This window comes from Rhinopithecus roxellana, chromosome 8, assembly GCF_007565055.1.
Source record: "Rhinopithecus roxellana isolate Shanxi Qingling chromosome 8, ASM756505v1, whole genome shotgun sequence".
NCBI classification, from domain to species: Eukaryota; Metazoa; Chordata; class Mammalia; order Primates; family Cercopithecidae; genus Rhinopithecus; species Rhinopithecus roxellana.
The window spans coordinates 18145227-18168414 of NC_044556.1; the positions used below are offsets into that span (position 1 = coordinate 18145227).

The window sequence follows — 23188 nt, forward strand, 5'->3', positions numbered from 1 at the left end:
CAAAACTCGGTCTCGAGGAAAAAAAAAAAAAAAGAAAGTCGTTAAGGGCAACCGCTAGGTTTATGGACTGAGGGGGCCGATTGCAGGGTTCAGGTCTTAGCTAAGATAACTTCCTGCCTCCCTGTCTGTGGTGGCTGCAGGAGCCTCCCTCCCGAATGTTCTGTGGCTGGCCACTGGTGTTATTTACCGCATCACATTTATCTCCATCTGAAAAGTTCTTGGTTATTTGTGTGCTATGTCTGCCCCCTCTCTGACTGTACACTCCATAAGGGCAGGAGTGTACACCTCTGCTTGTTCACGCCTGTACCCCAGTTTGCCTGGCACATAGTAGGTGCTCAGTAAATATTCCTTGAATGAATGAATGCATGAGTGACCAACGCCCTAGTCTGTTTTCAGAGCTCTTAGTCCAAACCCAGGTTCAACCTTGGGGTGCTACCAATCCTTGGGGGGGTGCCTGGCCCCACCCTTGTGAATTGGGAGGATCTGGGTCAGGCCGTCTCCCTTTTGGGGGCTCCAGTGCCCCAGCCGGTTCGCGGTCCTTGCCCAACAGCCAGGCGGCCGCTGTCCAGCGGGCCAGGCGGCGGAACACTGCGCCGGCGCTGAAATTGCCCTTCCCGCGGGCCCCGAGCGCGCCGCCGGGGCGCGCGCATGCGCCTTCGCCCCCGCGCCGCGCGCCGCTCCCGTGCGCCTGCGCCGCGCTCACGACCGCCGGCGCGCCTGCGCACAGCTCGCCGCCCGTGGGCCCAGCCGGCGCTTGCGCGGTGGCACGGGCGAGTGGGGGGGCGAGGAGGTGGAGGAGGAGGAGGAGGAGGAGGCGGCGGCGGCGAGAAGATGGCGACTTCGAACAATCCGCGGAAATTCAGCGAGAAGATCGCGCTGCACAATCAGAAGCAGGCGGAGGAGACGGCGGCCTTCGAGGAGGTCATGAAGGACCTGAGCCTGACGCGGGCCGCGCGGGTAAGGGGGCTGCCCGCGCCGACCCTTCAGGGCCGGCGGAGGGAGGGAGGGGGCGCGTGTCCGGCGCGTGCACGGAGCGGGGGGGGGGGGCGCGGCGGGGGCGGGGCGCGCGCGACGGGGGCGGGGCTTGGCACGGCCCGAGGGGGACAGGTGTCCCCACGCCCCGGGCGTCGTGGGCGGGACAGGTGACCCCACATCATCCATATCTGATGGGGTACAGGTGCCCCCACATCACTGCTCCCCGGAGGAGATAGGGGCGTCTACATCATTACTACTAGGAGGGAACAGGTGCCAGTACCTTGTCGTTATCTGACAGGTGTCCCTACATCACTGTTACCCGAGGGGGACAGGTGCCCCACATTATTACTACCTGGAAGGGACAGGTGCCCCCGCATCATTGCTACCTGGGGGGCAAGATGACACAGGTATATGAGCTGGGTGCTGCTTGCAAGCACCATTGGTAGCTGGGGGTGAGGGTGCAAGTGCCCCCGCATCCTTGCTACCTGGGAGGGACAGATGCCCTTCCATCCTTGCTACCTGAGGGGGACCAGTGTCTCTACGTCATTGTTACCTGTGCCTTTACTCCCTGGGTGTTGGAGGAGGAACAGATGTCCCCACTTGCAGAGCTGAGGTGGGACAGGGATCTCTCCCTCTTGGACAGCTGAGGGAATGGTCAGATCCTGTCCCCAGGGGATCCAGAGGGGGGCCAAGAAGGCAGATTGTGCTCGGTCCTGGAACTTGGAGTGGAGACAGCTGCCCCTTCTCCATGTAGCCCATATGGTGGGGACCAGGTGATGTTCCTCCTAGTGGAACAGGGGACGCTGACCACGGATGGCCCCTGCCCTCTCAGGACCAGGGCGGAGGGCCAGGTCTGCCTCAGGTGGCTGGGTGCATTTGGTGTGCAGGAAAAGGCCAGGTTCTGCCAGGCTGGCAGAGCAGATACCCTGCAAATCTCACCTGGGAAGTTGTTGTGGGCCGGGAGTAGGGGCTTGATTGGGGCTAGTGTCTGAGCACGGCAAGGCGCCTGAGTTCCTCAGGTCTCAGTTTCTTCCCTTGTCAGGCATTCTAGCAAGACCTTCCTCCTGGGCCAGGGCGGTGAGCACACTTTGCAAAGGTGATACTGAATCTCCACTTTGTCCTTGCAGTGTGGTGAGACCTCTCTCCTGCATCCTGGGGCCTTGGGGAGGGTTTGGGTGGGCTTTGCAGATGCTCATATCCCTGGTTTCTGGTTTCGGCCACTGATGTGACTGGCTCAGGTGGACTTAACCTCAGTCTGCGATTCCTTAGGTAGCACTTTCAGGTTGTGTTACTTTGTAACTAGTTGTTTGTTTCTCTGAGAGATTGTGAACTTATAGACTAGGATTTATGTCTTCATTTCTGTGTTGGTAATGATTGGGAGCTCGCTGTCAGCCAGGTACTGCTTTAGGCATGCTAGATGAGCGTGCCACATCTGTCCCTCTAGCTCCAAGCAGCTACATTCTTGCTCAGGATGTAGAGAAAAAGATGGCTGGTAAATGAATGAATGAAAAAAAAAAAAGATGGCCAGGCACGGTGGTTCACGCCTGTAATCCCAGCACTTTGGAAGGCTGAGGCGGCAGATCACCTGAGGTCAGGAGTTCGAGACCAGCCTGGCCAACGTGGTGAAACCCCATCTCTACTAAAAATATAAAATTTAGCCGGGTGTGGTGGTGGGCACCTGTAATCCCAGCTACTCAGGAGGTTGAGGCAGGAGAATCACTTGAACCGGGGAGGCGGAGGTTTCTGTGAGCTGAGATCATGCCACTGCACTCCAGCCTGGGTGACAAGAGTGAAACTCCATGTCAAAAAAAAAAAAAGAAGAAGAAAGTGTGCGAGTTGAGCATCCTTCCACATGAGTGTCCCCCACTTATCGGGGCTTCTGAGGTAGGAGTGGCCACTTCTTATCTCTAGCACATGGTGTGTGCTGGTATGCAGTTGGTGTCAAATGTTTGCAGTGTGACCAGAAGAAAGGGGTCACAGTAGGTTCATGGGTGTCATTCTGATTAGAAGTCCAGTTTCTGTGTGGGATTGGAAATAGATCATTGTTGTTGAAAACATCTCTTTAAAATAATAGCTTTATTGAGATGTGATTCACGCATCATACAATTTACTTGTTTAAAGTGTACAGTTTGGTGGTTTTTAGTATATTCACAGAGTTGTGCAACCACCACTATTTTGTAATTCCAGAACATTTTTTATCCACCCAGAAAGAAACCCCATCCCCATTAACAGTCACTCCCCATTCCCCCTCCCCCAGCCCCTGGCAAGCACTAAGCTGTCTTCTGTCTCTGTGGGTTTGCTTATTCTGGGCATTTTATATAAACAGAATCACACAACACATGGCCTTTTGTGACTGACATCTTTCACTCGGCATCATGTTTTCGAGGTCCATCTCTGTAGTATCATGGATCAGTGCTTTGTTCCTTTTTACGGTCAAGTAATATTCTATTGTATGGATATGTTATATTTGTTTATCCATTCATTGATCAATGAACTTGGAAAAATTCTGAGGCTGGGTGCAGTGGCTCACACCTGTAATCGCAGCACTTTGAGAGGCTGTGGTGAGTGGATGACCTGAGGTCAGGAGTTTGAGACCAGCCTGACCAACATGGTGAAACCCATCTCTACTAAAAATACAAAAATTAGTTGGACATGGTGGCACGTGCCTGTAATCACAGCTACTCAGGAGGCTAAGGCAGAAGAATCCCTTGAACCTGGGAGGTGGAGGTTGCCGTGAGCTGAGATTGTGCCACTGTACTCCAGCTTGGGCAACAGAGTGAGACTCTGTCTCAAAAAAAAAAAGAAAGAAAAGATTGTGAACATATGCAGGTAGCAGTTCTTTCAGCTCTGGAAACCATTTCCCATCTTCTTCACCACCTGGGGTCAGAGGAGTGTGGGCTCTGGGCAGAGGTGAGCTTGTACTAGGTGTTTAAACACAAAGCATTGTTCTCTTTCTGGGGCAGGGGATGATTCTGCCCTCCAGGGGACACTTGGTAATGTCTGGAGACATTTTGGGTCATCATGATTAGGGGGTGCTCCTAGCATCTGGGGTGGGTGGAGGCTGGGGATTCTGCCCAACCCTGTACAGTACACAGGATGGCACCATCATGTGGTATAATCAGGCCCCAGATGTTAGCAGTGCCAAGGCTGAGAAACTTTTTTTTTTTTTTGAGACAGACTCTTGCTCTGTTGCCCAGGCTGGAGTGCGGTGGTGCAATCTTGGCTCACTGCAACCCCCGCCTCCCGGGTTCAAGTGATTCTTCTGCCTCAGCCTCCTGAGTAGCTGGGATTACAGGCACCTGCCACTATGCCCGGCTAATTTTTGTATTTGTAGGAGAGACCATGTTGGCTAGGCTGGTCTCGAACTCCTGATCTTAGGTGATTCGGCCACCTCGGCCTCCCAGATTGCTGAGATTACAGGTGTGATCCACTGCGCCCAGCCAAGATTGAGAAACTTTTGATTAGAGGTGTAACAGTGAGGTGAGCCAGGGTGTGAGCTTTGCACCTGGTCAGGTAGAATTCCATCCTTTGCACCCACCTGTATGGTTGTGCCATCTCTGGCAGGCTGCGACCAGGGTGGGCAAGCTTATTCCCAGATTGACTGGCCACTGCACAGTCCAAGTGGCATGTCCACAGTGCCTGGAGCAGGTGACTGAACCTATATGATGCGGGGTTCCCTCCTGCAGCCATGGTGTGCTGCCTCCCATACTGTAGACAGCAGGGGTTTGGCCATACCTGCAGCCAGGTGAGGCATGGTCCGGTTATCACCTGCTCCCCTCCTGTGAATGGAGGACAGCAGTCTCTCACGCATGTCTGTTCACAGTTGCTGGTGGTGATGGCACCTGAGGTGTCTTGCTGCCGTGGAAGGCCAGTCAGCAGATGTTTGGCTAGAAGAAGATAGGGACCTCACCAAGGCACAAGCACCGAAGGGCTGCGTCAGGTCGGGGGACAGGGCGTAAAGTTGGGAGACTGTTTGCAGGTCTTAGGGCGGAGGGGTGGGTGTGCGGGCGTTCCCTCCCATTCTTTTTTTTTTTTTTTTTTTGAGACGGAGTCTCACTCTGTCGCCCGGGCTGGAGTGCAGTGGCCGGATCTCAGCTCACTGCAAGCTCCGCCTCCCCGGGTTTACGCCATTCTCCTGCCTCAGCCTCCCGAGTAGCTGGGACTACAGGCGCCCACCACTTCGCCCGGCTAGTTTTTTGTATTTTTTAGTAGAGACGGGGTTTCACCGTGTTAGCCAGGATGGTCTCGGTCTCCTGACCTCGTGATCCGCCCGTCTCGGCCTCCCAAAGTGCTGGGATTACAGGCTTGAGCCACCGCACCCGGCCCCCTCCCATTCTTAGGCTTGGGTCAGTGTGACAGGCAGGGAAAACTACGGCGCTCTGCTGTGTGACATTGGGTGGGTTTCTCAACCCCTCTAGGCCGTAGAATCCTAACTCGTAAAGTTGGGGCAGCGCATTCATTCCATCAAACGACAATTTTCATTGTCTGGCAGGTCTTAGGAGACTGTGGGGTGCTGGGGATCCTGCAGTGTACAGGACATACTGGGGCTGTGTTCTTGGGGAGCCAGCATGGTTTTAGAGGGGACAGGAGAGCATCACTGCACCCAAATGAAGCAGACGCCCTCAGAAGGTGGCACATGCTGGGAGAGAAGTGGCACAGCCACGTGCTAGGAGTGGCTAGGACAGGGGTGACGTGGCATCCCCAGAGAGCAGGGAAGAGCATTTCAGATCAGGGACAGGCACAGTCAGAGCGCTTTAGTGGGAAGGACTTGGTGAGTTTGAGAATGGGCGCAAAGCAGGGAGGAGGGCAGGTGAGGCTGCAAGAGTTTGCATCTCCCTTGAGGGAGGGGCCTGGGAAGCTTCCCTGCTTGCTTGTTTGTTTGTTTTTTGAGAAGGAGTCTCTCCCTGTCGCCCAGGCTGGAGTTCAGTGGCGCGATCTTGGCTCACTGCAACCTCTGCCTCCTGGGTTCAAGTGGTTCTCCTGCCTCAGCCTCCCAAGTAGCTAGAATTACAGACATGCACCACCACACCTGAGTAAATTTGTATTTTTAGTAGAGACGGGGTTTCTCCATGTTGGTCAGGTTGGTCTCGAACTCCCGACCTCAGGTGATCCTCCAGCCTCGGCTTACCAGAATGCTGGGATTATAGACATGAACCACCACGCCTAGCCCTGCTTGTTTTTGTAACAGCTTTATTGAGATGTCATTTCCATGGCATTCCACCACTCAGTGGCTCTTAGTATATTCACATTTGCACAGCCAACACCAGTCAACTTGAGAACATTTCGTACCCCCAGAAGGAGACCCTGCCCCCGTCAGCAGTTACTTCTGACTCCCCCTTGCCCAGCCCCTGGCAGCCACGAATCTGCTTTGCTTTCTTTCTTTCTTTTTCTTTTTTTTTGGAGACAGAGTCTCAACTCTGTCATCCAGTTTGGAGTGCAGTGGTGCGATCTCAGCTCACTGCAGCCTCTGCTTCCCGGGTTCAAGAGATTCTCCTGCCTCAGCCTCCTGAGTAGCTGGGATTATAGACAGGTGCCACCACACCCAACTAATTTTTGTATTTTTTAGTAGAGACAGGGTTTTGCCATGTTGGGCATGCTGGTCTCGAACTCCTGACCTCAAGTGATTCACCTGCCTCGGCCTCCCAAAGTGCTGCGATTGCAGGCACGAGCCACCGCACCTGGTCTACTAATCTGCTTTCTGTCTCTATGGATTTGCTTGTTCTGGACATTTCATATCAACAGAATCCTACACTGTGAGGTGAATCCTACACCACAAAGCCTTTTGTGTCTGCCTTCTTTTACTTAGCATAATATCTTCAAGCCTCTAACTTGGATCAGTGCTTCATTTCTTTCTTTCTTTTCTTTTCTTTTTTTTTGAGACAGAGTCTTGCTGTGTCTCCCAGGCTGGAGCATAGTAGCACAATGATGGCTCACTGCAACCTCTGCCTCCCGAATTCAAGTGATCTTCTGCCTCAGGCTCCTGAGTGGGATCAAAGACACCCGCCACCACACCCTGCTAATTTTTGTATTTTTAGTAGAGACGTGGTTTCTGCATGCTGGCCAGGCTGATCTTGAACTCCTGACCTCAGGTGATCTGCCTGCCTCGGCCTGCCAAAATGCTGAGATTACAGGCGTGAACCACTGAACCTGGCCTTCATTTATTTCTTAAAATTGGTGCCATGGACAGACGCAGTGGCTCATGCCTATAACCCCAGCACTTTGGGAGGCCAAGGAGGTGGACGAATCACCTGAGGACGGGAGTTCGAGACCATCCTGGCCAACATGGTGAAACCCCGTCTCTACTAAAAATACAAAAATTAGCTGGGCATGGTGGCTCACACCTGTAATCCCAGCTACTTGGGAGGCTGAGGCAGGAGAAATGCTTGATCCCAGGAGGCAGAGGTTGCAGCGAGCCAAGATTATGCCACTGCACTCCAGCCTGGACGACAAAAAAAAAAATTGGTGGCAATATATGTATGTAACGTAACATTTACTATTTGGACCTTTTTTAAGCATAAAATTCAGTGTCGTTGAGTTTATTCCTAGTGTTGTGCACCATCACCGGCATGGCTCAGTAATAGTTCATGTCATACACTATGGTGTGGGTCTACCCCGTTTTGTCCTTTCATCTGGCCATGAACATGGGTTTCCACCTTTAGCTGTTGTGAATCATGCTGCTTGTGGGCATCTGTGTCCATGTTTTTGGGTGGATGTATGTCTTCATTTCTCAGAGCATGTGCTGGGGAGTGGAGTTGCCAGGTCTTCTGGTAACTCTCCATTTATCCATTTGAGAACACCGTGTGGTTTAGGAGGATGGCTGTGGCTGTGAGTGGGCTGGGTGTGGTGTGAGCAGCTGCTGCAGACGTCCAGATCAGGGGGAGTGATGGCTGGAGCAAGGGGGTGACCGAGAGCGGGTGGATTTGGTGGCATTTCTGCAGCAGAGCCACCCAGATGTGCTGGAGTATTGGTTGTTGGGGATGAGGGGAAGGGAGGAAGGGCGTGTCATCTGCTTGTCAGGGGCTCAGGACATTGGGGATTCCTCCTATGACTGATCACTGAGGACCTCAGGCAGCAGCACCTGGGCCAGAAAAAGTACCCAGGCAAAACAGTCATGGTGGCACGGACAGGGCTGAAGGAGGGCACTCTCCTGCTCTTACCTACCCTGTGAAGCTGGTGGCTTTTCAAAGGCTGGAGTAAAATGGGCTCCAAGCACAGCGCAGCGGTGGCTTAGGTTAGCTGAGTGTGGAGCCCGCCCTCCAGTCCTGGCTTTGGCGCCATTTGTGTCTGTGCTGGATGCTTCAGCTGTCTGCTGCCATCCACAGCCTCCGTATACAGGCAGGACTCCCTGAGCAGAAGGTGGGGCGAGCCACCCTCATCCACAGCCTCCGTATACAGGCAGGACTCCCTGAGCAGAAGGTGGGGCGAGCCGCCCTCATCCACAGCCTCCGTATACAGGCAGGGCTCCCTGAGCAGCAGGTGGGGTGAGCCGCCCTCATCTTCATCACTCCCCTGGCCCCTCCAAAAAGCCCAGCTGTCTCAGTACTCCCCAGGTTGTGAGCTGCATGCCCTGCAGTAGGCTGAATGGTGGCCCCTAAAAAAATCTGCTCACCTCCTGGCCCTGTAACCTGTGAATTGGACCTTAATTGGAAAAAAAGTCTCTGTACATGTCATTAAGGTAAGGATCTAGAGATGAGATCATCCTGGGGGCTGGCCCTGAATCCAGTGACTCGTGTCCTTATAAAGAGTGGACCATGGCCGGGTGTGGTGGCTCACGCCTATAATCCCAGCACTTTGGGAGGCCAAGGCGGGCGGATCACGAGGTCAGGAGATCAAGACCATCCTGGCTAACATGGTGAAACCCCGTCTCTACTGAAAATACGAAAAAATTAGCCGGGCGTGGTGGCAAGCGTCTGTAGTCCCAGCTACTCCGGAGGCTGAGGAAGGAGAATGGCGTGAACCCGGGAGGCAGAGCTTGCAGTGAGCCGAGATCACGCCACTGCACTGGGCGACAGAGTGAGACTCCATCTCAAAAAAAAAAAGAAAAATTGAAGAGTGGACTGGGAGTGGTGGTACATGCCTCTAATCCCAGAGTTTTCGGAAGCTGAGGCAGGAGGATTGTTTGATCCCAGGAATTTGAGGTTACAGTAAATTATGATCACATCACTGCACTCCACCCTGGGTGACAAAGTGAGATCCTGTCTCAAAAAAAAGAAAAGAAAAAGTTGGAGGGGGACCAGGCACAGCAGCTCACGCCTGTAATCCCAACATTTTGAGAGGCTGAGATGGTATGATAACTTGAAGCCAGGAGTTTGAGACCAGCCTGGGCCACAAAGTAAGAACTCATCTCTATGAAAAAAAAATTTTTTAATTAACCAGGTGTGGTGGCGTGCACCTGTAGTCCCAGTCACTTGGGAGGGTGAAGCGGGAGGATTGCTTGAGCCCAAGAGTTAAGGCTGTGGTGAACCACGGTTGTACCACTGCACTCCAGCTTGAGTGAAAGAGTGAGACCCTTTTCTCCAAAAAAAAAAAAAAAAAAAGAGAGACAAAAAAGGACACAGAGACACAGGGGAGAGGACCATGTGACAACGGAGGCAGAGATTGGAGCAATGTGGTCACCAGCCAAGAAATGCCCAGAGCCCCCAGAAGCTGGAAGGGATAGGAAGGATCTTCCCCTAGAGTCTCTGGAGGAAGCATAGCCCTGCCAGTGCCTTTTTTTGTTTGTTTGTTTTTGAGATAGAGTCTCACTCTGTTGCACAGGTTGGAGTGCAGTGGCGTGATCTCGGCTCTCTGCATCCTCCTCCTCCCGTGTTCAAGTGATCCTGCCTCAGCCTCCCTAGTAACTACTGGGATTATAGGCTCCTGCCACCACACCTGGGTAATTTTTCTATTTTCTTTCTTTCTTTTTTTTGAGACGGAGTCTTGCTCTGTTTTGCCCAGGCTGGAGTGCAGTGGCCAGATCTCAGCTCACTGCAAGCTCCGCCTCCCGGGTTTATGCCATTCTCCTGCCTCAGCCTCCTGAGTAGCTGCGACTACAGGCGCCCGCCACCTCGCCCGGCTAGTTTTTTGTATTTTTTTTTTTTAGTAGAGATGGGGTTTTACCATGTTAGCCAGGATGGTCTCGATCTCCTGACCTCGTGATCCGCCAGCCTCAGCCTCCCAAAGTGCTGGGATTACAGGCTTGAGCCACCGCGCCCAGCCTAATTTTTCTATTTTCAGTCAAGATGGGTTTCACCCTGTTGGCCAGGCTGGTCTCTAACTTCTGGCCTCAAATGATCCACCTGCCTCTGCCTCCCAATGTGCTGGGATTACAGGCGTGAGCCACGGTGCCCAGCCCATTCCCTTGACTTCTGGCCTGCTGAATGGTGAGGGAATTAATTTCTGTTTTTCATGCCCCCCACTTTGTGGTCATTTGTGACTTCAGCCAGTGGCAAGGACCTCCAGGCCTGACAGAGCCTGCAGCACCAGGTAACCTTGTGGACTTTGCATCAGGACAGGGCTGCGGCCGATTGCAGATGCGTAAGTCCAGCGGCTCCAGCAGGCTCCACAGGTTCTGTGTGGGGTTTCCACTGAGGCCCAGGGTGAACCCTACATTCAGCCCTTTTTAGGAGCAGGGGCCCTTGCTCTACACTGGATGAGACAAAGGGAGACAGCAGGAACAGTGCCTGGGGTGGAGGATCAGGACCAGAGGGTCGGGGTTGGAGTGGAGGAGCTCAGTGTTTGGGTTTGGATTGTGTCCTAAGGGTGGGGGCGGGGAAGGCCGGGCATGGTGGCTCCCACCTGTAATCCCAGCACTTTGGGAGGCCAAGGCAGGTAGGTGGATCACCTGAGGTCAGGAGTTCGAGACCAGCCTGACCAATATGATGAAACCCCATCTCTACTAAAAATACAAAAATTAGCTGGGCGTGGTGGCATGCGCCTGTAACCCCAGCTACTCGGGAGGCTGAGACAGGAGAATCACTTGAACTCGGGAGGTGGAAGTTGCCGTGAACCGAGATCGTGCCATTGCATTCCAGCCTGGGCAACCAGAGTGAAACTCTGTCTGAAAAAAACAAAAAAAGAAGTGGTTAGGGTGTGCAGCAACCAGGCCCACCTGCTCTGGGGAATCTGGGAGGGCTTCCTCGACCCTCAGGGTGTGTGAAGCCAGGGGCTGCAGGGCTGGGTGAGGGGCAGTTGTCTCTGGCTCAGGGACAGGCATAGCACTTGTGGCTCTGCAGTTAGAAATTCATTTTTCTGGGCTGTGCACAGTGGCTCACGCCTGTAATCCCAGCACTTTGGGAGGCTGACTCGGGCGGATCACAAAGTCAGGAGATCAAGACCATCCTGGCTGACATGGTGAAATCCTGTCTCTACTAAAAATACAAAAAATTAGCCGGGCATGGTGGCACGTGCCTGTAGTCCCAGCTACTCGGGAGGCTGAGACAGGAGAATCCCTTGAACCTGGGAGGTGGAGGTTGCAGTGAGCCAAGATCGTGCCGCTGCACTCCAGCCTGGGCGAATGAGCGAGACTCTGTCTCAAAAAAAAAAAAAAAAAAAAAAAAAAAGAACTTCATTTTTCGGCCGGGCACGGTGGCTCACGCCTGAAATCCAACTACTTTGGGAGGCCGAGGTGGGTGGATCACAAGGTCAAGAGATTGAGACCACCCTGGGCAACATAGTGAAACCCCGTCTTTACTAAAAATACAAAAATTAGCCAGGTGTAGTGGTGTGCGCCTGTAGTCCCAGCTACTTGGGAGGCTGAGGCAGGAGAGTCGCTTGAACCAGGGTGGCGGAGGTTGTAGTGAGCCGAGATCGCGTCGCTGCACTCCAGCCTGGGTGACAGAGTGAGACTCTGTCTCGGAAAAAAAAAATAAAGAAAAGAAATTCATTTTCATGGCTTGCCAGCACCAACCACCAAATGTGCAATCAAGACAGGTTTTACCAAGGAGCTTAACTCTTACTGTTTGCAGGCACGCTGATGTACTCTGTTTTGTTCTAATAAGAGAATTAGCCTGGGCCTGGGTGGGCACAGTGGCTCACACCTGTCATCCCAGCGCTTCGGGAGGCCAAGGCAGGCAGACCACCTGAGGTCAGGAGTTCAAGACCAGCCTGGCCAACATGGTGAAACCCCATCTCTACTAAAATACAAAAATTAGCTGGGCATGGTGGCAGGCACCTGTAACCCCAGCTATTCTGGAGGCTGAGGCAGGAGAATCGCTTGAACCTGAAAAGTGGAGTTTGCAGTGAGCTGAGATTACACCACTGCACTTCCCAGCCTGGGCGACAGAGTGAGACTCCGTCTCAGAAAAAAAAAAAAAAAATTAGCCTGGCATGGTGGCTCATGTCTGTGGTCCCAGCTGCTCGGGAGGCTGAGGCGAGAGGTTCTCTTGAGCCTAGGAGCTTGCGGCTGCAGTGAACTATGATCGCACCACTGCACTCCAGCCTGGCCGACAGAGAGACTCCATCTCAAAAAAAAAAAAGTAGAAGAAACAAAGAAGAAAAAAATAAAAAGTGCCAGTTGGGACCCACTGAACTGAGAATTTACTAATCCAGAGCTCTGTAAACTACGTCTCTTTATTTTATTAGAGCGAGGCACAACCATTTATTCGTTTTCTGTGGCTGCTTTTGTGGAACAACAGCATAGTCCCACGCAACAGAGATCATGCGGTCCACTGTGGCTTTGACCTCCTGGGCGCTATGGGCACTAGTGATCCTCCCACCTCAGCTCCCTGAGTAGCTGGTACCACACGTGTGAGCCCTCATGCCCGGCTAATTTTTTTATTTTTGGTAGAGACATGGTCTTCTCACTGTGTTGTCCACGCTGGTCTCAAACTCCTGTGCTCAAGCAATTCTCCCATCTTGGCCTCCCAGAGTGCCAGGATTACAGGCGTGAGTCGCATCTGGCCCTTCACAGAAGGGACTGGCCGGCCTCTGGGACTCCCACACAGTTTAAGGCCCACTGACCTCAAGTGTTAAGGAACATCAGCTGCAGGGGCTAAGGGTGGTTAGCAAGGAGAGTGAGGTTGGCGGCAGTTCTCCCACTTTCAGGGACTTCTTTTCTTTTCTTTTCTTTTCTTTCTTTCTTTTTTCTTTTTTCTTTTTTTTGAGAGAGGGAGTATTGCTCTGTCGCCCAGGCTGGAGTGCAGTGGTGAGATCTTGGCTCACTACAACCTCTGCCTCCTGGGTTCAAAGCGATTCTCCTGCCTCAGCCTCCCAAGTAGCTGGGATTTTAGGCACCTGCCACCACACCCTGCTAATTTTTGTATTTTTAGTAGAGACGGGGTTTTTCCTTGTTGGCCAGGCTGCTCTCCAACTCCCGACATCAAGTGATCCGCCCTCCTCGGCCTCCTAAAGTGCTGGGATCACAGGTATGAGCCACCGCGCCCAGCTAATTTTTGTATTTTTGGTGGAGACGGGGGTTTCGCCATGTTTGCCAGACTGGTCTTGAACTCCTGGTCTTGAGATCCGCCCACCTCTGCCTCCCAAAGTGCTGGGATTACAGATGTGAGCCACTGTGCCCGGCCTGGGGATTTCTTTTTTTAAATGGGACTCTGTAAAATGCCATATGGACAGCACGAGTGGGGTCTGCCCTGGGGAGAGCAGAGAGACTGGCCTGAACCCAGGGTCAGAGAAACATCAAAATCCACAGGTTATTCCGTGCAGAGTGGAGGGCTCACCTGGGTCCGATTCTGCCCCTGGGGGCATTTGGCAACTTTTGGAGACATTTGTGGTTGTTACGACAGGGGATGGGGGTGCTACTGGCGTCCAGTGGGCAGAGACTGAGGATACTGCTCAACACTACAGTATATAGGACAGCTCCACCATGGGGAGTTATCCAACCCTAAGTGTCAGCAGTGTCACAATCCAGAAGCCCTGGTGTCAGGCCCTGTGTGTGCCAGGAGCGTGCAGGTGCAGAGGGATGGGCAGAGCTACATGAGATGCAAACCTGGATCCTGCAGTACGTGACTGCCCCAGGCAGCCAGTGGCATCCTCCTGGGTTTACAGAGGGAGAGGCAGGCCTGGAGAGCGAATGTCACAGAGCGCTGGAGTGGAGAGGCTGCCATCTGACCCAGGTCAGACTAACCCCGCAGCCTGTGTGTTTTTGCCGTGTCACGGAGTTCTGGGTGTTAGCCGGCTGGTCAGGGTGGGGCAGGGCGGTTCAGGCTGCTGGAATTCTGTGTCCCGAGGAAGTGGCCCTCAGAGGAAGTATGACAGTGGGTGGAGGGCCCGGAGCCAGGCCCTGTCACGTGGAGCCATGGAAGGTTCTAGTGGGATAGCAATGTGGTGTCAGTGGCAGGAACTGGCCTTGCTAGAATCCATGTATTTGTGCACAGTGGATTGTTGCAGTAACTCATGAGAAAGGGCCTATTGCCTGCCCCCGTGGCACAGATGAGAAATTGAGGCACAGGAGGTCACGTGGCTGATGGTGGGAGGAGGAGCTGGGATTGAACCCGTGTCTGACTCCAAGGCCCATGTGGAGGACCTTGTTGTAAGGTGAGCCTCAGTTCATATTCATCTGTTGAGAAGCATAGAGGTCGTCCCTGGTTTTTTTCAACCTAAACATTCCTTGTGTTTGTCCCAGTGCATGTACTGGGGGAGTGGGGGCCTCTCCAAGGTGCCTGCCTGGGAATGGCCCCACCTGTGTGTCCCTGAGCCCCCTGCAGTAGGGAGGAGGGCGAGCAGCTAGAGGTGTGCCACTCATGGAGGAAGACTCGGCATTTGGGAGGTGATGGTGACAGGGATTATTGGGAGAGTGGGTGGGGGACTCCCAGGCTGCAGTGTGGGAACCAGAATCACAGAGGAGGGGTGGGGGGTAGAAGAGTCCTGCTTGGCCTTTGAGCTCATGGGATGGAACAAACCCCCACTTTATTTCAGGTTGGGGTATGTCTCTGACCTTCAACAGGTCCTGTGTGGCCCCTGGGTGGAGGTGGTGCCTTGTTCTTCCGGGTGTGGCTGTGGTGCCAGCAACTGGATGGGGGTCCAGGTGTGTAAATAAGGAAGTGCCACATGCGTTGAGGGCCAGAGATGCCCGAGAGCCAATGTTTATTATTTGCCAACTAGAAACGAAGCGTGGCCGGGGCCTCCTCCTTGGGGTTCTTGCACGGAGGGATTCAGAAGCACTTGGCACCAGGGGAAGCAGCCCCATCGGTGCCCAGCCAGGGCCACACAGTCAGCCTCAGCCCCCACCTCACTTCCTTCTGGGCGAGTTTAGACCTGGGAGGCCTTTTTTTTTTTTTTTGGAGTGCTGTGGTGCTCACTGCACCCTCTGCCTCTCGTGTTCAAGCAATTCTCCTGCCTCAGCCTCCTGAATAGCTAGGATTGCAAGCATGCACCACCACACCTGGCTAATTTTTGCATTTTTGATAGAGATGGGGTTTCACCATGTTGGCCAGGCTGGTGAACAGACTTCAAGTAATTTTCCAGACCTCAAGTAATTTTCCCTCCTTGGCCTCCCAAAATGCTGGGATTACAGGCATGAGCCAATGCGCTTAGCCCAACCCGGGAGGCCCTGCTGTCTTTGGTGAAGTAGGGGTCACAGTGGTCTCTGCCTCATTGGATCATGGTGAGACGTGAATGCCTATGTGGTGTATCTGGAATGGGGCCTGGCATAGATACTCACTGGGTGCTCACTACTGCTGAGATGCTGGAGGTGTGGCCACTGTGGACACATGGTGTACCCAGTTGGCACTGGGCAGGCATTTGGCAGGCATCCAGCAGGTGCTTGATGGGGACACAGCAGGCCTGCAAGAGGCACTTGGTGCCCACACAAGGAAACGTTTAGCAGATGTTCAGTAGGTGCTCACTAGATGCTCAGCAGGCACACGGTGTGTACTCAGCTGGTGTTCAATAGGCTAATGGTATGTATTCAGCTGGTGCTCAGCAGGTGCACAGTGTGTGTTCTGCAGGCGCTCAGCAGGCCCATGGCGTGTACTCAGCAGGTGCACAGTTTGTGTTCTGCAGGAGCTCAGCAGGCGCAGTGTGTACTCAGCAGGCACTCAGCAGGCACACAGTATATACTCAGCAAGTGCTTAGCAGGTGCACAGTGTGTACTCAGCAGGTGCACAGTGTGTACTCAGCAGGCGCTCAGCAGGCACAGTGTGTACTCAGCAGGTGCTCAGCAGGCACAGTGTGTACTCAGCAAGCGCTCAGCAGGTGCAGTGTGTACTCATCAGGTGCTCAGCAGATGCGCAGTGTGTACTCATCAGGTGCTCAGCACATGCACAGTGTGTGCTAAGCAGGTGCTCAGCAGGTGCAGTGTGTACTTAGCAGGCACTTGGCAGGCGCACAGTGTGTATTTTGTAGGTGCACAATGTGTATAGGTGCTCAGCAGGCACACAGTATTCAGCAGGTGTGCACAGTGTATATTCAGCAGGTGCACAGTGTGTATTCAGGTGCTCAACAGGTGCACACTGTGTACTCAGCAGGCGCAGTGTGCTCTCTTGGCACTCCGCGGGTGCACAGTGTGTATTTAGCAGGTGCTCCGCAGGTGCACAGTGTGTATTTAGCAGGTACTCAGCAGGCGTACCATGTGTGCTCTGCAGGCGCTCAGCAGGTGCACAGTGTGTATTTAGCAGGCACTCAGCTGGCACACAGTGTGTGTTTAGCAGGCGCTCAGCAGGTGCAGTGTGAACTCAGCAGGTGCTTAGCAGGTATCAGCAGGCTCTGGAATCTGACCTCCCTGTGGGCAGGCCTGTCTCCAGTTCATTCTGGAATCTCCTAGAAGCAGGTGCTCTCTAAGAGGGCCAGTACCACGCCACATGGTCCAACATCACCTCTTCAGTCCTGGGAGGGGTGTGTGGGGTCTTCTTCTCAATCCCTCCATCTAGGAACACGTACCAGCTGTTGATGGGCCCTGAAGTGGGAGAGTAGTTTGTGGTCTTCCTGGAGCTCAGATTTTTCTAAGCAAATCCCAAGCCTGTATACTTGTATGGAACACAGTGTGTTCCAGGGTCAAATCCTTGGGGTGCGATGGTCCTGGGGCTGCATGGTGATGCCCACCCAACCCTCTGAGTGCCTGAACAAGAAGCACCAGGGTGGCCCGGCGAGTTCTCCCCACAGAGTGCGGGTTTGGACAGGAAAGTCCATTCCTCGAGTCAGTTTGTATTTCCTGAGCATCTCCTGTGAGCTGGCCCTGGGGACGCCTTGGAGAGCAGGTCAGCTGGAGACCCTGCCCTAGGGAGTGACAGGAAGCCACACCTGTGCCAGCTGGCCCTGGCCCTGAGGTTGCGGCTCTGAGCCAAGGCGAAGAGCCTGGGCTGGCCTGGCTGTGGGGGTGATGCCTTGTGGGCCGGGAGGAGGGGTTGAGGTCTGATCCTTGGGTGGGGAGGGTTTTGAGCAAGGATCCCATTGGCTGCCATGTGGGGACAGGACTGGGAGGAACGAGGGGGGAGCAGCAGGAGGCCTAGGAGGGGCCAGGGCAGGTGTCCCTGGAGATAGTGGGTGCTGGGGCTCCATGATGACCTGGGGCTTGGCAAAGGCGGGCTTGTGACAGACTTGAGCCTCACCTCTGCAGCTCTCACACCTACGGATCCTGAGCCTGATTCCCCAGGAGGGTTGGCGACAGAAGGGTTATGTTAAGTGGCTGTGTCTTCCATCTCAGGGAGCCCCATACTGGAGAAAGTCACCACTATAGCAGCTGAGAGGCTTCGGGTCCTCATTTACTACATAAAATTCTCCCTTCTCTGTACTTGGGTCCTGATACCTCTGCTGGTCCCAGGAGTTTCACCCCGTGGGGTGGGGTTGAAGGATGGGGTGAGGCCCAGAGGGGCTGAGTCTACTTGCAAGGGTGGCCTTCTCCCACTGAGTGTGCTCATACCCTGTGTCCATATCCTAGCCACCCCATCCCTTATCCATACACCCCACTCTGGTATTTGAACAGCCCAGAGACCACCACAATGCTCGGGGGGTCCCGGCAAGGGGGCGAAGCCTCTCTGAGAACTTCTGCAGGCTTCCCTTCTCTTCCCTTTCCTGCCAGGGTTCTTGCTGCGGAGAAGCTGTCTGCCACACTTTTTTTTTTAATAAAAAAAATGAAAATAAAGAAATGTATGTTTCAAAACTTTGATTAAAATTGAAAACAGAAACACCACAGCACTTCCCGTTTCCTCTGCATCTGGCACCACTCACCTGGGTGCAGAGGGTGGGTGGGTGCATGCCAGCTGGTCATTCGCCTGGAAATCTCTGGGAGGAAGTATCAGCACAGCCAGGCAGGGCGCCCGGGACTGGCTCTGTGGGGCTGGCCGTCCCTCTGGCTGGGGACTCGGGGAGGCCGAGCGTGTCCACAAAGACACACGAGCTGTCCGCCTTCCTGGGCTGCAGGGACCTGCGGAATCTCGGAACCTCTCCGAACCTCGGAGGGGCTCTGTGTCTGCTTCAGCGTCTCTTACTCAAGTGACTGAAGGCAGAGGCTCCCTGCTGCGTTACACCATTGAGTCCTTTCGCATCTGTGCGCATCCCACTTCCATCGCTGCGGGGATCCCTTCTGTCCTTCCAGGCAGGCGGGATTGGTGGCTGTAGTTAGGACAGGAGTGGCTCATTAAATCATCACGGAATAAATGCATAGACCCCGGGGATGATTTATGGTCCCAACAGCCTATCTTTGCGCCCAGGCGGCCTTGGCCTCTGTTCGGCAAGGAGCCTGCTAATCCCTTCACTGCCGGCTCAGCCAGGGCAGAGGGAGGAGCCTGAAGGTCCACCGTGGGGTGGAGGCTGCCTGCTGGGGGGCTCCCTGGCACTGAGTCCTGGAGCTCATCACGCTGCTCTGTGCACCTCTGTTGGCTCCTGCCAAGCAGTCCCTCCCTTCTGTGCCTGAGTTTCCTGGCTGTAAAAAGGGGGTGCTCATAGAGCCCCCTTGAGGAGTCGTCACATGGATTTTAGATGATGCATCCACGCGAAGTGCCTGGCCCTGTGCCCGGCAGTGGTGGGTGCACACCTTGAAAGATGCCTGCTTGGCCGAGACCAGCCGTTCAGCTGCTACTCGGGGCAACAGTGAGAGCAGGATTGCACCTCGTTTACCTCCGTGCCTTGGCCCAGAGTGTGACAGCTGCCACTGTGTGGCTTACGGGTCATCTGTTTAGTTTCACCTGGGGGAGTATTCATTGCTGTTAACTGTTTCTTATGAGATAGGATTTTTTGGTTTTTGTTTTTGAGACAGTCTCACTCTGTCACCCAGGCTGGAGTGCAATGGCGCCATCTTGGCTCACTGCAACCTCGACCTCCTGGGTTCAAGCGATTCTCCTGCCTCAGCCTCCTGAGTAGCTGGGATTACAGGTGTGCATCACCACGCCCGGCTAATTTTTTTTTTGTTTGTTTTGTATTTTTAGTAGAGATGGGGTTTCACCATTTTGGTCAGGCAGGTCTCCAACTCCTGATCTCAAATGATCCACCCGCCTTGGCCTCCCAAAGTGCTGGGATTATAGGCGTAAGCCACCACGCCCGGCGGTATTTTTTTTTTTTTTGAGACGGAGTTTCACTCTTGTTACCCAGGCTGGAGTACAGTGGCATGATCTTGCCTCACTACAACCTCCTCCTCCAGGATTCAAGGAATTCTCCTGCCTCAGCCTCCCGAGTAGCTGGGATTACAGGCATGCGCCACCATGCCCAGCTAATTTTGTATTGTTAGTAGAAATGGAGTTTCTGCATGTTGGTCAGGCTGGTCTTGAACTCCCGACCTCAGGTGATCTGCCCGCCTCAGCCTCCCAAGGTGCTGGGATTACAGGCATGAGCCACCATGCCCGGCCTTTTTTTTTTGAGACAAGGTCTGGCTCTGTCACCCAGGCTGGACTGCAGTGATGCGATCTCGGCTCACTGTAGCCTCAACTTCCTGGGCTCAGGCAGTCCTCTTGCTTCAGCCTCCTGAGTAGCTGAGACCACAGGCATGTACCACCACACCTGGCTAATTTTTAGTATTTTTTTTTTTGTAGAGACAGGAGTCTGCCTGTGTTGGCCACGCTGGTCTCAAACTCCTGGGCTCAAGTGATCCTCCTCCTGCCTGGGCCTTCCAAAGTGCTGGCTTGAGCCACCATACCCAGCCTCTTAGGAGATAGTCTTTTTTTTTTTTTTAGATGGATTTTCGCTGTTGCTGCTCAGGCTGGAGTGCAATGGTGCAATCTCGCCTCACCACAACCTCCGCCTCCTGGGTTCAAGCGATTCTCCTGCCTCAGCCTCCCGAGTAGCTGAGATTACAGGCATACGCTACCACACTCAGCTAATTTTGTATTTTTAGTAGAGATGGGGTTTCTCCATGTTGACCAGGCTGGTCTTGAACTCCTGACGTCAGGTGATTCGCTTGCCTTGGCCTCCCAAAGTGCTGGGATTACAGGCTTGAGCTACAGTGCCTGGCTAATTTTTGCATTTTTAGTAGAGATGGGGTTTTATTATGTTGGCCAGGGTGGTCTCGAACTCCTGACCCCAGGTAATCTGCCTACCTCAGCCTCCCAAAATGCTGGGATTGCAGGCGTGAGCCACCGCGCCTGGTGATCTGTTGCATTTAGTCAAAGCGTCTCCTTTGACCCCTCCAATCTGTGACGGTTCCTCAGTGTCTCCTCATCATCCATGACCTTCACCCTCTTGAGGAGAGCTGGTCAGGTGTTTTGTGGAATGTCCTTATTGTGGTCTTGTGGAGATTTTCTGGCAATTGGACTGAGGTTGTGGGATTTTGGTGGGGATCCCACAGAAGTGAAGTTCTCGTTTTCTTTTTGTATTTTTTCTTTTTTTATATTTAAGATAGGGTTCTCCCTCTGTTGCGCAGGTTGGAGTGCAGTGCTCACTGCAGCCAGGAATTCCTGGGCTCAAGCAGTCCTTCTGCCTCAGCCTCCCAAGTAGCTGGGACTACAGGCACACACCATCACGCCTGGCTAAGTTTTAAAATTTTTTTGTGGAGACGGGGGTCTTGCGATGTTGCCCAGGCTCCAGTGATCCACCCTCCTTGGTCTCCCAAAGTACTAGGATTATAGGCGTGAGTCACCACGCCCAGCCGTTTTCTTTTTTTGAAATTTAGTAAAATACACATAACACGTGGCCTGATGTGATAGCTCATGCCTGTAAGCCCAGCACTTTGGGAGGCCGAAGCAGGTGGATCACCTGAGGTGAGGAGTTTGAGACCAGCCTGGTCAACATGTTGAAACCCCATCTCTACTAAAAATACAAAAATTAGCCAGTGTGGTGGTGGGCGCCTGTAATCCCAGCTACTCGGGATGCTGAGGCAGGAGAATTGCTTGAACCCTGGAGGCAGAGGTTGTAGTGAGCCGAGATCGCGCCACTGCACTGCAGCCTGGGCAGCAGAACAAGACCCTGTCTCAAAAACAAACCAAAAACAAAACAAATGCACGTAACGTGTAAGTTACTATCTTAACCTTGTTAAGTGTGCAGTTTAGTGGCATTTAGTACGTACCCTTACATTGTTTTGCAATCATCACCACCATTTGTGTTCAGAGCTTTTGCATCTTCCCACACTGAAATTCTGTCCCCATTAAACACCCACCCATCCCCACCCCCCACCCACCACCCCTCACCACCCACCACCCCTCACCATCCACCCTCCATCCCCTCCCAGCTCCTGGCAACCACCATCCTACTTTCCACCTCTATGAGTTTGACGACTCTAGGGACCTCATGTAAGTGGAATCATCCAGGATCTGTCCTTTTGTGTCTGGCTTATTTCACTGAGCATAATATCCTCAAGGTTCATCCACATTGTAACATGTGTCAGAACGTCCTTCTCCTCTAAGGCTGTTATTCCACTGTATGGATGGGACACATTTTGTTTATCCATTCATCTGTTGACGGACATTTGGCTGGTTTCCACCATTTGGCTGTCGTGCATAGTGCTGCTGTGAACATTGGTGTACATCTCTTTGAGTACCTACTCAGAATTTGTTTGGGTATATTCCCAGACGTGGCATTGCTGGATCATGTGTAATTGTATGTTTAATTTTTTTTTTTTTTTTTTGAGGCGGAGTCTCGCTCTGTCGCCCGGACTGGAGTGCAGTGGCTGGATCTCAGCTCACTGCAAGCTCCGCCTCCCGGGTTTACGCCATTCTCCTGCCTCAGCCTCCCGAGTAGCTGGGACTACAGGCGCCTGCCACCTCGCCCAGCTAGTTTTTGTATTTTTAGTAGAGACGGGGTTTCACCGTGTTAGCCAGGATGGTCTCGATCTCCTGACCTCGTGATCCGCCCATCTCGGCCTCCCAAAGTGCTGGGATTACAGGCTTGAGCCACCACACCCGGCCTGTATGTTTAATTTTTTTTGAGATGGAGTTTTGCTCTACCGCCCATGCTGGAGTGCAGTGGTGCGATCTCATCTCACTGCATCCTCCGCCTCCCGGGTTCAATCAATTCTGCCTCAGCCTTCTGAGTGGCTGGGATTACAGGCGTGCGCCACCACACTTGGCTAATCTTTGTGTTTTTAATGGAGGTGGGGTTTCACCATGTTTGGCAGGGTGGTCTCGAACTCCTGACCTCAGGTGATCTGCCTGCCTTGGCCTCCCAAAGTGCTGGGATTACAGGCGTGAGCCACCATGCCCAGCCAGCATGTTTAATTTTTTGTGGAACTGCCACACTGTTCTCTGTAGTGGCTATACCATTTTAGGTTCCTACCAACGGTGCATAAGGATTTTAATTTCTCCATATCCTCAATAACACTTGTTATTTTCTGACTTTTCGATAGTAGCCATCCTAATGTCTACTAATATCTACTAATCCTAATATCATTTTTTTCTGCAAAAAATGGTATTTTGATAGGGATTGTGGTTTTGGTTTGCATTTCCCTAATGATTAATGATGTTGAGCATCTTTTCATGTGCTTCTTGGCCATTTGTCTGTCTTTGGAGAAATGTGTATTCAAATCCTGTGCCCTTTTCCTGCTCCTCTCTCTCTTCTTTTTTTTTTTTTTGGTGCTTTTTAGTATATTCATACTTTATCTATTTTTAAATTGGGTTGTTTTTCTTTTTGCACGTGGAGATCCTGTTTTCCCAGAGCTATTTGTTGAAAAGACCATCCTTTCCCCATTGAATAGTTTGGCACCCTTCTTGAAAATCACTTGACCATATATGTGACAGTTTATTTCTGGGCTTTCTATTCTATTCCATTGGTTTTTTTTTTTTGTTTGTTTTTTTGGGACAGAGTCTTGTTCTGTCTCCCAGGCTGGGGTACAGTGGCGCAATCTTGGCTCACTGCAACCTCCTCCGCCCGGGTTGAAGCAATTCTCCTGCCTTAGCCTCCTGAGTAGCTGGGATTACAG

The 23188-nt window shown here is 53.0% G+C and overlaps 1 protein-coding gene across 6 annotated transcripts in view; it reads left to right on the plus strand.

Annotated features, from left to right (window-relative positions):
• Positions 1 to 749: 749 nt before the first annotated feature.
• The window catches only part of CRTC1 (CREB regulated transcription coactivator 1), a 99824-nt gene continuing 77385 nt past the window's right edge, over positions 750 to 23188 (plus strand). For 4 of the 6 annotated variants that reach the window (XM_030935578.1, XM_030935581.1, XM_030935582.1 and 1 more), the window contains exon 1: positions 785 to 957. In XM_030935578.1, the coding sequence (XP_030791438.1) occupies positions 832 to 957 (126 nt within the window). In that variant the 5' untranslated portion in view covers positions 785 to 831. Of the gene's footprint in view, positions 958 to 23188 lie in introns of all 6 variants that reach the window. The other 2 variants (XM_030935579.1, XM_030935583.1) reach the window with 1 other exon arrangement.